This window comes from Octopus sinensis, linkage group LG6 (assembly GCF_006345805.1).
Source record: "Octopus sinensis linkage group LG6, ASM634580v1, whole genome shotgun sequence".
In the NCBI taxonomy this organism is placed as follows: domain Eukaryota; kingdom Metazoa; phylum Mollusca; class Cephalopoda; order Octopoda; family Octopodidae; genus Octopus; species Octopus sinensis.
In genome coordinates this window covers 3,466,051-3,479,624 of record NC_043002.1, presented here as the reverse complement: position 1 = coordinate 3,479,624, position 13,574 = coordinate 3,466,051, and the positions used below count along the sequence as shown (strand labels likewise).

The following is a 13,574-nucleotide window of genomic DNA, read 5'->3' as shown; positions in this document are numbered from 1 at the left end:
CTGCAGGTGCTAAATCTGGCAAATAGAGTGAGTGTAGAAGCAATCCCATGTTGCTTGGCAACAAACTCACAAGTGGGGGAGCTCAGTGACAGGGTGAGAAGAGTTTGGTGACAGGGTGCATTGTCATCGTGAAGAATCCAATTCTTCGCACATCACAGATCCAGTCGCTTTCTTTGTTTGTCCTCCTTCAAATGCTTCAAAATGTTGTTGATTGTCCTCCAACGATTCTCATGCAGAAGCTGATGAATTTTTGCCACATTTCCAGGGGGCAACACTCATGGCAGATCTTCCAAATCACTCATTGGCTTCCAGGGACGTTTTTCTTCTTTTGAAGCACCTGTGCCACTCAAAACATTGCACATGCCTCGTCACCATAAGCTTACCAAAGCATGCTCAATGTCTCTGTAGAACATTTCCCGTTGGCTCTTTGTTCCAACTTCCTGTCCATGGCAAAAATTGCAGACTACAGCATATATATATGACCACAAAGGCACAAATTTCACAACTTGTGAAGTAAGCACAGCAATGTCACTCGGCACACTGCCAATTGAAAGTCACTGCACATGCAACCATGTGCTGCCATCTGTTGGCATGCTACAGAACTGGTCTGGAAACTTTTTCCTACCACCTTGAAAGATTTTAGTCAATTACATCACCTCCAAAGTTTCAGTTTGGTTACCATTTTATTGGTCTCTATTTACTCTTTTTTTTTACTCTTTTAGTTGTTTTGGTCATTTGACTGTGGCCATGCTGGAGCACCGCCTTTAGTCGAGCAAATCGACCCCAGGACTTATTCTTTGTAAGCCTAGTACTTATTCTATTGGTGTCTTTTGCCGAACCGCTAAGTTACAGGGATGTAAACACACCAGCATCGATTGTCAAGCAATGTTGGGGGTACAAACACAGGCACACAAACACACACACACACATATATATATATATATGACAAGCTTCTTTCAGTTTCCGTCTACCAAATCCACTCACAAGGCTTTGGTTGGCCCGAGACTATAGTAGAAGACACTTGCCCAGGGTGCCACACAGTGGGACTGAACCCGGAATCATGTGGTTGGTAAGCAAGCTACTTACCACACAGCCACTCCTGCGCCCTATTATTTATTAAAATGGTTAAGTTCATCTAGTGAGTTATGTCCCTTTAGTGATAAATGCCTGAAAGTATTTACACCATGACACATACAAATACACACGCTTACATAATAGGCTTCCATACAGTTTCTCTCAATCAAATTTCCTTATAAGGCATTGGTGACTCTAACATAAAACAGGCAGAATACTTTTGGCCGGATATGGCCGGTTTAAATGCTAAAAGGGTTAAGGTTATGCATGTCTGTGGAGTGCTCAGCCACTTGCACGTTAGTTTCATGAGCAGGCTGTTCTGTTGATCGGATCAACTGAAATACTTATTGTTGTAACTGACAGTTTATAAACAGAAGACAAAAGTTCTTTGTTTTGTGGGGATAGACAATGTTTGTGTGTTGTGAAATCAAATGAGGCAAAGTTGACCAGGCAGCCTGCATCATTGATCTTGTTATGCACTGGAATATTTGCAGACTAAAAGAATGACCATACAGTACTCGTGTAGTTTATCATGTTGGAATACCTCAATCACGAAATCAAACGATCCTGCAGATGTGGCCTTCGGCACATTCTCTTCTTACAATGTCTCCTGAAACCGCCAATTCTTAAATGCCTACCTAGCACAAAAGTTCAAACTCTGTGTACTTGTGTCCTGCTAAAAGAACCCTTCATTGTTTTTATGTTCCTGACAATTGCTTACCTGAAACAAATTAAACATCTTCAAACCAGCATGGCATCATTTTCCGCATCACTGAGTCCTTTTATTCTTCCTCAATAAACTCTTTTAATGAACAAAAACAAGGAAGAAATTCCAGAAAAGTTCCAAAGTTAGAAATAGCAAGACTTAGCAAGTAGCCTTCATCATCCTTTAATATCCATTTTCCATGCTAGCATGGGTTGGACAGTTTCATAGGAGGTGGCCAGCTAAAGAGTTGCCTAGGCTCCGTTGTCTATTTTGGAATGGTTTTTATGTCCTTTCTAATGCCAACCACTTTACAGAGTGGACTGGGTGCTTTTTACATGGCACCAGTGGGGTTGTCAGTTGAGACATTGGGAAGTGATTAGTAATTATGTTTATGAGGTGCTAATGAAATGTCTACTCGTTAGCTAATAATTTAAGGTATTTGACACTTGAATATGATTAGTAACTTTCTCCAGGTGATATCTTTGTTTAGCCTAAGGCAGTGAGATACCAGAATAATTCTTAGCATAACCAGGAAAAATCCTTAACAGCATTTCGTTTGTCTTTATGTTCTGAATTCAAATACCTTTTAAGGTTGACGGAATCAATAAAAGTACCAGCTAAGCACTGCGGTTGCTGTAATTTATTTGACTCTTCCCTGGAAATTACTGACCTTGTGCCAAAATTTGAAAGTCTTGCCAGCCTCGTCTGGCACCTGTGTCGGTGGCACATAAAATCACCCACTACACTCTCGGAGTGGTTGGCGTTAGGAAGGGCATCCAGCTGTAGAAACACTGCCAGATCTGACTGGCCTGGTGCAGCCTTCGGGCTTGCCAGACCCCAGTTGAACCGTCCAACCCATGCTAGCATGGAAAGCGGACGTTAAACGATGATGATGATGATGATGTCTTCGCTTAGCCTCTGGCTTTACAAGAGGCTACACCAATATCATAAATGCCATACTTTTTTTTTTTTTTCAGTTGGTTTATAGACTATTCAAACAGGTTTATCACATGCAATGTTTAAAAATTTTATTTAAAATTGTAAATAAAAGAGATTAAATTGCTGAAAGTCTGCCCAACCATCCACAGATCTATTTAGAGTTTGTTAGACAAGATTATTGAGTATCTTGTCTTGTCTTTATGCATTAGCAAGTCAACCAAGCTTGGAAACAGTTGGATTTGTATTACCATCCACCGTTTAAATAAAACAACCACCCACACAAGCTGTGACGTTAGACTAATCATGTTAAAAATGTTTCTAAAAGAAACTGAGAAACTAAACAAACAGTGATGTAAAACCCGAGATGTGTTTTGAAAACACATCTAAAGGAACTAGTTTCTTGTTTTGGTTTGAAACGGCAGACAACTTTATCTTTATCTGTTACAAAGAACAAAGTCCTCTCCAAGAAAGAAATACTGACAAGGAATACATAGAACTCATAAGAAATATAACAAGGAAAGAAAATACAAAATTTTAGACATAGTTCTCTCAGAGAATGCTTTTATTTTCATCTTCATTTTATTTTTCTCTTTGTTGTTGTAATGTCAGATTTACCAAAAATATTCTTGGCAGCAGTAATTTTTTTTTTTTTTTTTTTTGCACAAGCAGAGCAGAGAATTGAAATAATGGATAAAACAGCAGACAGTAGTGGAAGTTGTACAAAGAGAGGCAAAAATAACAAAAGGACAGTTTCCAAATCAATAAGAACATATATCAGTTGGTGTAGTGTGTGGTTGCAGAGAAAAATAATATAGGAGCCGGGGGGGATGAGGCAAGACAAAGGATGCAAGGCAACAACTAAAGTTCCCACTGAACAGGAAAAAGATGGGTTTGGTTTCCAGGCAAAAGACATCAGCAAACTAAGTTTTGATGAAAACATTTCAAGAATTAAAAAAGAAAAATCTAACTCTTGTATATCAAATGAAACCAAGAAGGGTTTTCAAGATGAGGGAGAGAAAAAGGGGGGAAACAAACAAACCACTTATGTTGCCATTTCTAGCTCTAACAACATGAATACAGCAGGAGAGAGAGAGAGAGGAGAGAGAGAGAGAGATGAAGGCAGTTGAAAAGTTCTTTTTATAAAAGTGCAATTTCATACATCATCGTCTAAAATAAATATTATATATTTGTGTGTATATACATATATACACACACACACACATATATATGCAAATTCTGTAGTATGTGTTTTTATTTTTTGTTTAACAGGAATATAAACTATATTACTTTGTAAGAAATTTTTATGGTGTAGTCAGTGTCCTGAAATATTTAAGAAAAAACGAAAAAACAAGACTTACCTGCATGTTTGTAACTAGTGTTACCGGATTGTAATTTTTTTTTATTGAAAACAGAGAAAAAAAATCTTACAAAGATTTATTTGATTGTAGATTGTTTTAAGATAATCAGGCAACATTAAATTGTTGATGATTATCTTAATGTCCGAGGCAAGATTGAGAAGAAATTCTTTAAAAAATTTTTTTTTTAAATCCATGGTATATCATCAGTAATATATTTAAAATCTCTTTAAAAGATGAATACAAACAGGTTTTCTCAAAAATCTTCAAATTTGGCTTAAAGTGGGGAAATAAAATAAAAAAAAAACAAGTATTTTTGATAATCCATTTTCACCTTAAAATCCCATGATCTACGCTTTATGTATAAGACATCATTAGACGTATTTATATTTCAAATAATATTTTGTGGTTCAAAAAGAAACCTCGATTTTCTTTGATTTATGTTATACATAGATTGAGATTAATATTTCATAAAGGGAAAAGTTGGTATTATGAACAGAACTAATATTTGAGTGTAACTCGGACTGTAAACACATACCCAATAGTTTTGGACAGTCAACCTTGTCTTATTGAGTGAAAGAGAATATATATAAAAAAAAAAAATAAAAAAAAACAATAGTGGTTAACTTTGACCAACTACACAAGAGTCACAGAGCATATATTCTGTGAATGCTGCTGAGAAAAACAGTGTTCTTAAAATTGATTTAGAAATTAAAGAGATGACAGGAGAAATATGAACTTTACAGAGGGAATTCTTGGATAGAAGATCAACTTTTAGAGATGAGTCAAGATGTTAATGACTTGGTCTCAAAAGCAAATTCCATAGCTTCCACCCAACCCAATTTCTAAAAGAAAAATATCCAAAAATTTGAAATGTTTGGTATGATGCAACATGTTTCAATTCCTTCTTCCAAACTTTAAGAAAATTGTTGGCACAATACAAGATGAAAGACTTCACATCAGAAATGATGCATGACTAGTCAACAACATCCATCATAATTCTTAAAATGTTATCTTGTTTTCTCATTTCAATTACAGATGAGTCGGGTTCACAGACAAGGTTGTTGGTTCTATAGAAAACCTTGTTAAAGTAGGTTTGAAATCCTGGTTACTCTACCCAGAGATTAAACTCTGCACACTACTGCTGCTACCTCTATAAACGTGTATTGAATGCTCTTGGGGTTTTGGATGATAAAATAGACAGACACACACAATAAATATATAACTTTTCGTTTATTTTAGTAAGAATAGAAAATCATTTATCAGTAGCTGAATTTTGTTCCACACACCATTAGACATAAAATGTGTGAAATAATCTACAGGGTATTACTTTTGTGATTTAGGTAGATTTCATCACAAGTCTGATAGAATTAGAGAAATCAAACATTTTCAAGATCAGTAAATATAAGAGTTTGGAATTTCTTAAGTAATTTTGTGCGCTCAAAAAACACTGTTTTGAACAGTAAGATTATTTGATAGAAAGGAGCAATAAAAACTAAGTACAGTTTCACTTTATGATGTCCAATATAACTTTACATAATTGACTGATAAAATTTATGGAACAAAATTAAACAGAAGTTCTGAAATTGAAACAAATTATATTTATTGGTGTCTAAATTACCAAAATGAACCAACTTTAGAGACTAAAAGAAAAGGTGGGTACCACCTAGGCAGAATTAGTTCCTTTGTGTCAATCTTTGGCGCAGCTTGCTAAATACATTTCAGAAGATATTATATAATTCTAAATTGAAAATTTCTTTTTATTTCTATTATTTCCAAATAGGTACAACCCCCCTCTTCCTTAACAAAAATATTTGATTTCTTTTTCAAGCATTAATTAATTAAAAAAAGCTTTCACAAATATTGTTATAATTTTTAAAAAACAGCAGCAAAAAAAAATGGTAACAAAATTCAATATTCTTTTGGCTTCGTTATTTCATTTTGTTTTATATATACATACATATGTGTATATACATTTATGTATATATGCATATATATATTTAAAAGCAGTTAAAACTGAGTTTCTTGTCACATTCTTTCACAGCCTACCAACACATACTTGAAATCTAAAGAGAGAGAATTATCACCATCATGATTACAATTTAATTGAATTTTTATTTTAAAAAGGTAAAAAGATTATATAAATTGAACCAATTTGATATCTTATAATTCATTATCCCAGCAACAAGTCATTTTATATTCACTTTGTCTCCAAGTTGCCATCGTTTAAGATAATAAATTGGAAATTATGAAACCTTTTCTTGGTTTTAGGGCACACAGCATGGAAGACTTATTATAACAAGTGTGAGAGAGTGTGATGTATTTTAATAGCAACAGAAAATGTCCATTTGCTCAAATACTTTATAATTTTTAGCTGCGCCACAGTTTAGGAAGAAATTTATAAGTAAAACAACAGACAGCATAAATTAGTTATGCAAAACATATAGGCTTAACGATAATGATAGGCTTAACAATAATGAAAAAAATTACTGCATTTCCAAAGATTTTGTTAAACTAACAAAAACGAATATTGATAGTTTTCTTAAATCAATTGAGGTTTTAACTGTGTTAAACTGTTTTTTTTCTTCTTGTGGATACAAAAAATTAAAAAATAAGCTCATACCTGGAGAAATAAATGGAAAAAATTACTTCAAAAATGAAATTAACTCTTTAATCATAAACTTAGAATGCGTTGATAAATAAACAAAATTGAAAATTTAGGAATATTTTAGCAAGATATAAATTATTTCCCAAATTTTATTGAAACAAGCTTGAATTCAATGAAAAAAAAAATCTTGAAAAAAATAACTTCAAAAATATTTATTGTATTTTTTTTCCTCAACACTTTGTTTAAAGAAAATTTAGCACAGCAGACCATAATTATAGAAAAGCTACTTGATTTATTTTGTCAGGTTTTTCCTTAACGAGCTGCATGGATCAGGGAAATTATCAAAGGAGACTTTAGAAAGATGGAATGCATTAAAAAATGAGCATTTTAAAATTAGGAGAAGATTAAAAAGAGAGTCAGTGGAAAAGGAAAAGGAATCATGCAGACAGAACTAAAAAAAAAAAAAAAAAAATGGTTTAGAAATCATCTACTAAAGGATTGGTTAAGGCCTTTATAATTGTTTTCATGAAAGCAGCAGCTGTAAGAGCGGCATAAGGTTGCCATTCTTTGTTCTTGGAGCCATCGGTATAATCAGATATGCCACGAATAAACATGAAACTGTCTTTCCGATTGCCAATAATAGACTCAAGAACTTGATCAAATTCAGTATCGAAAGCTTTGATGTTATATTTCCCAGCAAAATCAAGCCGGATGGCATCGCTTTTGACCACAGGCCGGCCTGAACCAAGGACACCGTAATGAACCCTCGGCTTGTCTGGATCGAAATTGGAAGCAATCTCCTCTGGTGGTTGTGGGTGTTCGACTTCAATGACGTTGTCTTCTCCAATATTCATATAAAGACGGTCAGTAGTGGAAGAGGGACGCATAAAGTGGACTTCTTGACCTTGCAATAATTTCTGACCTTCCTCCAAATAGAGTTCCCATGGTTTGGATTCGGGATTATTTTTACTGGTCTCAACAATCTTCCTTGCAGTTTGTTGTAAACTGCTATCTTTAGGAGCAAATGTCTTGTGAAGATACTGCAAGTCTCCACTTTTGTTTTTCAGGATTTTCTCACAATAATAATAGATGACATCTCTGTCTTCCCCTCGAGATATCACCACATCCCCTAGACGAACGTGTTTGTAATAGTCTGTGTAGTAAGGAACTCCACCTGCAACACCGACGACAAACACATGCTCTATGTTCTGGAATGTACCTGAAATAGAGACAAGTCAATAAACACATCTCCATTACATTAAATATTTTCACAAATTCTAGAAAATACATTCAATGAACTGAAATTTTTTGAAGAAGTTGAAATAATGCAAAGAATTAAGAAGAAAAAAAAGAAATTTTACATAAAATATGGACTTTCTCTTTTAACCCCCCTCCCCCATTCTTGCAATTAAAATAATGATTGACTTTTTCCTATTTTGGTTGGTAGTATTAGAGAGACTAGTAAGTTAAGCATTTGCTCTGCTGTGCCTGGGCTGAGTCCAGAAGCAAGTGCCTAGCCTTGTGTACACTGACCATGTCTCTATTCATGAAAATGTCATGAAAGAATAAGTCAATATGTTTGTGGCATCTGCACAGCCTCAGAGGATGCCAGATATTGGTTTAGTATAACCATATCTGCTTCACGGTCCCTTCCCTCCAGATTTTCTGTAGGGGTCTGCTCCCTTAACCTTTTTAAAAATGCTCAATAAATTACTTGACAAGACAGTAGGAAACAAAATAATACAGTATTTTAATTACAAAATCAGTTTCAATGTTAAGTCAGCTCAATGCTTCAGTTTTGCAGATTTGTTAAAAACAGCTGAGAGAAGAAGAAGAAGAAGAATCCAGATTGTTCTAAGAACATGACTGACCACCATCCCAAGAAAATGTCTGGGTTGAAAGAGTAGTAGAAAAGAAAGCAAGAAGAGTTTGTTGGTTCTTGTCCTGACATAAGCACTAACTGGTGTCGAGACACTCTTTTGGTTGCTGTAAATATGTCCTGAAACACAGAATCAATGTTCCGACCTTAAGATCTTAGTTCAAATTCTGCTGTAGTTAAATTTTCCTTTTATCCTTTCAGGGGCAATAAAATAGGCCCTAGTCGAGCATTGGGGTTGATGTAAACAACTGCTAGTTAGCTGGTACTTATTCTATTGACCCCAAAAGGATGAAAGGTGAAGTCGACCTCAGCAGCATTTGAACTCAGGACATAAAGATGGATAAAATGCCACTAAGCATTTTTGCCTGGCATGCTAATGGCTCTGCCAGCCCACCACCGTAACAAATTGAGTGACAAACTCTAATAATAATCCTTTCTATTGAAAGCACAAGGCCTGGAATTTTGGGGGAGAAGGCAAGTTGATTACATCGACCCCAGTGATATAACTGGTACTTATTTCCTCAATCCCAAATGGATGAAAGGCAAAATCCACCTCTGCGGAATTTGAACTCAGAATGTAAAGACAGGCAAAATACCACTAAGCATTTCGCCTGGTGTGCTAACCACTCTGCCATCTCACTGCTTTAAACTCTCTAATAATAATAACAGGAAAGTAGAGTGTTAGACAATCTTCTCTCCACAGATGCCTAATATTGAAACGTGTGATATAAAACAACATGTTTCTGATTGTTAACTACAGGATGTTTGTAAACCGAGACAATGAAGCACTCCTGTAAATATCTACATCAAGAGTACAGACTAACCTCTCTGTATAACACAGCTCAGCTCAACATCAGCAAACCTTACAACAACATTTGATACATGTAACAGTATACAGCAGAAGGGAGATAGCAAAACAAAAGCTAAGCGTTCAGTTAGAAAACAGCTTGGAAGGATGCCAGGTGTATCGGCTTCAAATGCAGAAAGCAGTTGTAAAATTGATCTCACTGCAAACGGGGACAGGCGTGACTGTGTTTACATTGTAACCACAGAATTCCAGGTTCAATTCCACTGTAGAACACCTCGAGGAAGTGTCTTCTATAAAACTTGGGACAAACCAATGCCTTCTGAGTGGATTCTGGTACATGGAAACTGTGTGTCTGTGTGTGTGTGTGTGTGTACACACACGTGTATGATTGACAAAAGAACGGGAGTTACATAATAACTTTCATTAGCTTACAGCTGTTTCTGCTTCAAGAAGCATTGTACTCAGAGCAGAGTGCAACATCTTTTAGCATCATTTGAGCCATATGCAGCTTGCTTTCCAACCACATAGTTTTAGGTTCAGTCCTGTCACATGGCACCTTGAGTAAGTGTCTACTATTTATACCTCTGGGTCAACCTAAGTCTTTGGAAATTAATTTGGTAGAAGGAAACTGAAAAGAGCATGTCATGTTTGTGTGTGAGTGTCAACCACCATCACTTGACAACCGGTCTTGGTTTGTTTACATCCCCATAACTGAGTAGATTGGCAAAAGAGATTGATAGAGTACGTACCAGGCTTAAAAAATAAGAACTGGTGTCAATTTGTCTGACTAAAACCCAAGGATTGAAACAAGTCAAATATATACTTTTATTTTTATGTCCATTTTTCTAAGCTAGTATGGGTTAGATGAATCTATTATCGGGGCCTTGTTTTACATCTTGTGTCCTTTTAACATTTGATGGTGATCCTGCCAGTCATGGTGGATCACTCCCTCCCTATAGCATCTAATTTTCTAACACAAGTCCAACATAGCATGTTTCTGACTATCCATTATGGTTCTGCTGTTTCCCCTGCTTTCACATCCTTAATGCACAGATAAAGAATTGGAATTCATATTATTATGGTGCCAGATAGAATGCCTTGTGGTATTTGTTTTAGTTAAATGCATTTTGAGTTCAAATCAAATAGAGGTCAACACTGTCTTTCATCCAGGGTTGATAACTAAAGTGCCAGTCAAATGCTGGAATCAATTCTTTGCTCCTTCTCAGAATTGGCAGCACTCTGCTGCAGAAAGACATGCAAGAAGAACTTGATGCTAACCTTTACCGGTTTTAAAATCAAGGCATTTTTTAAAAAGTTCCATACATCTTTGAAGGTGAATAACAAGTGAACAATTTGTTGGCAACGACATCACCACTTGTTGTAGCTTAGTGATTTTCAAATGTGCAAATGTAAACACATGTAAACTCAAACACATACATGCATATATACAATGGGCTTCTTTCAGTTTCCATCTACCAAATTCATTCAAAAGGCTCAGGCCCAGAAATATAGTAAAAGACACTTGCTTAATATGTCATACAGTGGGACTGAACCTGGAACCATGTATTTGGGAAGTGAACTTCTTAACCACACAACCAGCCCTGCATATGCAGAGATGTGTGTGTGTGTAAGTCAGATAGACTTCATAGTCACCAGGAAATAGGACACACAGTTGCTTACGCATCTTAAGTCTTGTCCTAAATGAAAACTATCACTCGACAAAGATTAGTAATTGATGACCTCTTAGCGTGGGGGAAGCACAAGGCAACCTTTAGAAAGATGGTGTGGAAGCTGAAAGAACCTGCAGTCAGATGTAGCTTCTAAGAAATATTAGGCAAGATAGCGACCTATAAGACGGAAGACAACTGGAACAATCAGTTGTGAACCACAGACCGGAGAAGAATGGATGGAGCAAAGTTCTAGCTGGATGGAATGGTATAGGAGATGGTGCCATAAAAACTATGAGACTTGCTTGAGAAGAATGGAGGGTAGAGACATTATTTGGTAGCTAGACAAAAAGTTAGATGTGAGGTGTAGTTAATAAGATACAAATATAATCAGAAAAAAAAAAATCCAGTACTTTCAAATATACCCTGTATAGTATTTGTTCTACACTGACTTACAGATACTCCCTTGACACTGTTGCTGTCAGAAATGGATGCAACTAGTAATTGGTAGAAAACTTAAAATTTGAGCAGAATTTAGGTTAGTTGAAATATGTTTGTCATATACCTCAACTGCTAAAGGTAAATACATGGCAGTTACCACGGAGAAAAAAAATCTCTCTTATGGTAAAAAGGTGTGAAAACACCTGGTTCATTCAGTGTCATCATCTCTCAAATGAGATATAATAGAATTAAATAAATACTTTGTGTAGTGCAGTGGTTCACAGACCCCTTTTAATATGCTTGTCCTTATCTATACACATACATACATATATAGATTTGAAATTTTGAATTTAGTTCATGGACACACCCCCCTACTACCTTTGTGGACAACGCTTTCCATGCTAGCATGGGTTGGATGATTTGACTGAGGACTGGTGAACCAGATGGCTGCACCAGGCTCCAATCTTGATCTGGCAGAGTTTCTACAGCTGGATGTCCTAGTTTATATTTTTTTTTCTGGCATATTATATATCTCAACTCAGTTATACAATTTTAATGTTGGTAGGATCAAGTCTGAGGGATATTTGGTTGCTTTTTCTAACATTTTGTGTGATTGTATGGATGCTTCCTCATCAATTTGTAGAGTGAGCAGTATCTACCCATGGGTATCTATTTATGGTTAAATGTCTGATCACAGGTATAGAGGCAGCACAGGTGATCATTCAGCCCTTGATCATTGTTCTAACAACTTAATGAGTTTGATCACTTATAAATTCTGTCCAATGTCTTTGGTATAAGACACTGAGCCATGCTTTCAACATCCATAACCCTTTCAGGACCGGATTTCTGTTGAAACATACGACCCTTGTTTCAATTAATTTTGAAAATAATGAGGAATTTACAAAAATAATTTTGTCGTTATTAATTCTGGTTTTTGGAACAAATTAACATTATTTCGAGGGAAGATTTTAATTTGGATTACTTTAAAACGAGATTGTCAAAGAACAAGGGACAGTTTCAGGCAGGTTGGTGTATAAAGGATTGCACCATGTAAAAAGCAGCTGTGTTGGTGCCACATAAAAAAAGCAGCCAGTACATTGCGGAAAGTGGTTGGCATTAGGAAGGACATCCAGCTGTAGAAATCACACCAAAACGGACAACTGGAGCAGTTTTCCTACATGTTGGTTTCTGTCAAAATGTTCAATCCATGCCAACATGGAAAATGGATGCTAAATCATGATGAAATTAGCTTCCTTTTGAATCAACAATGCACATCCAACAACAGATCATCATCATCATCATCATCTTGTTCAATCTGTTCCTCTCCACCTTTTGCGGCTAATGTCTTTTTCATTAACATTAAATGGCTTTCATAGAAACAAACAAAACATGATCGTGCATCGTCGTGTATTAAATAAAGCTGCTTCATTCTTACCATTGAGGGTTTTGTAATTCCTCTTACAACTTAGTTTCCCTCCTAATTACATTGGTGCCACCAATAATTCTCAACAGGAAATAATATAAAACAACATAGAAAACAAACACTAAAAGATGTTTAACACAAAACGTTAGACTTATACTTTTTGTAACCAGGACAAATAAATACATTTAATAATTTAAGGATCATAAAAAGAAAACAACTTCTTTCCTTACCAAGTAATCTTGTTGTGGTGTTTCCAGAAGAAATCTGAGCAGATCTTGCATGGCCAATAGCAGGGAGTTTAGTTGAAACAACTTTGTGTTCTCCAATAAAACCAATTGTGTACACATTGGATTCACCTGAAACAATATAAGGAATGGTCAACTGACTTTGAAAGACTTTCTCAATGGCAACAGAGATACATTATTTATTATCATTCTAGTTCCATCTTTCTATACTCAATAGATTCTTTCAAACACTTTTTTTAAAATTCAAAACCATGCAGGATTATTAAAATGAAAAAATTTTTTAAATAAAAAAGATGTGGGGCCCCATGACATTTTTCTCACATTCAAAATAGTCAAAACATGGAACAAATTATCCACATGAGTTGTTAGCTGTCAAGATAATGCATCCTTTGAAAATTCCATGCTTCCTGGAATTCAGCAACACTTCAT

General features: G+C 35.5%; 1 protein-coding gene across 50 annotated transcripts in view; it reads right to left on the bottom strand.

Annotated features, from left to right (window-relative positions):
• Nucleotides 1–3,301: 3,301 nt before the first annotated feature.
• Nucleotides 3,302–13,574, bottom strand: part of LOC115212809 — a 178,149-nt gene continuing 167,876 nt past the window's right edge. For all 50 annotated transcript variants that reach the window (XM_029781522.2, XM_036503558.1, XM_036503556.1 and 47 more), the window contains 2 exons: nucleotides 13,131–13,256; nucleotides 3,302–7,901 (listed from right to left, as the gene is read on the bottom strand). In XM_029781522.2, the coding sequence (XP_029637382.1) occupies nucleotides 7,159–7,901; nucleotides 13,131–13,256 (869 nt within the window). In that variant the 3' untranslated portion in view covers nucleotides 3,302–7,158. The remainder of the gene's footprint in view (nucleotides 7,902–13,130; nucleotides 13,257–13,574) is intronic.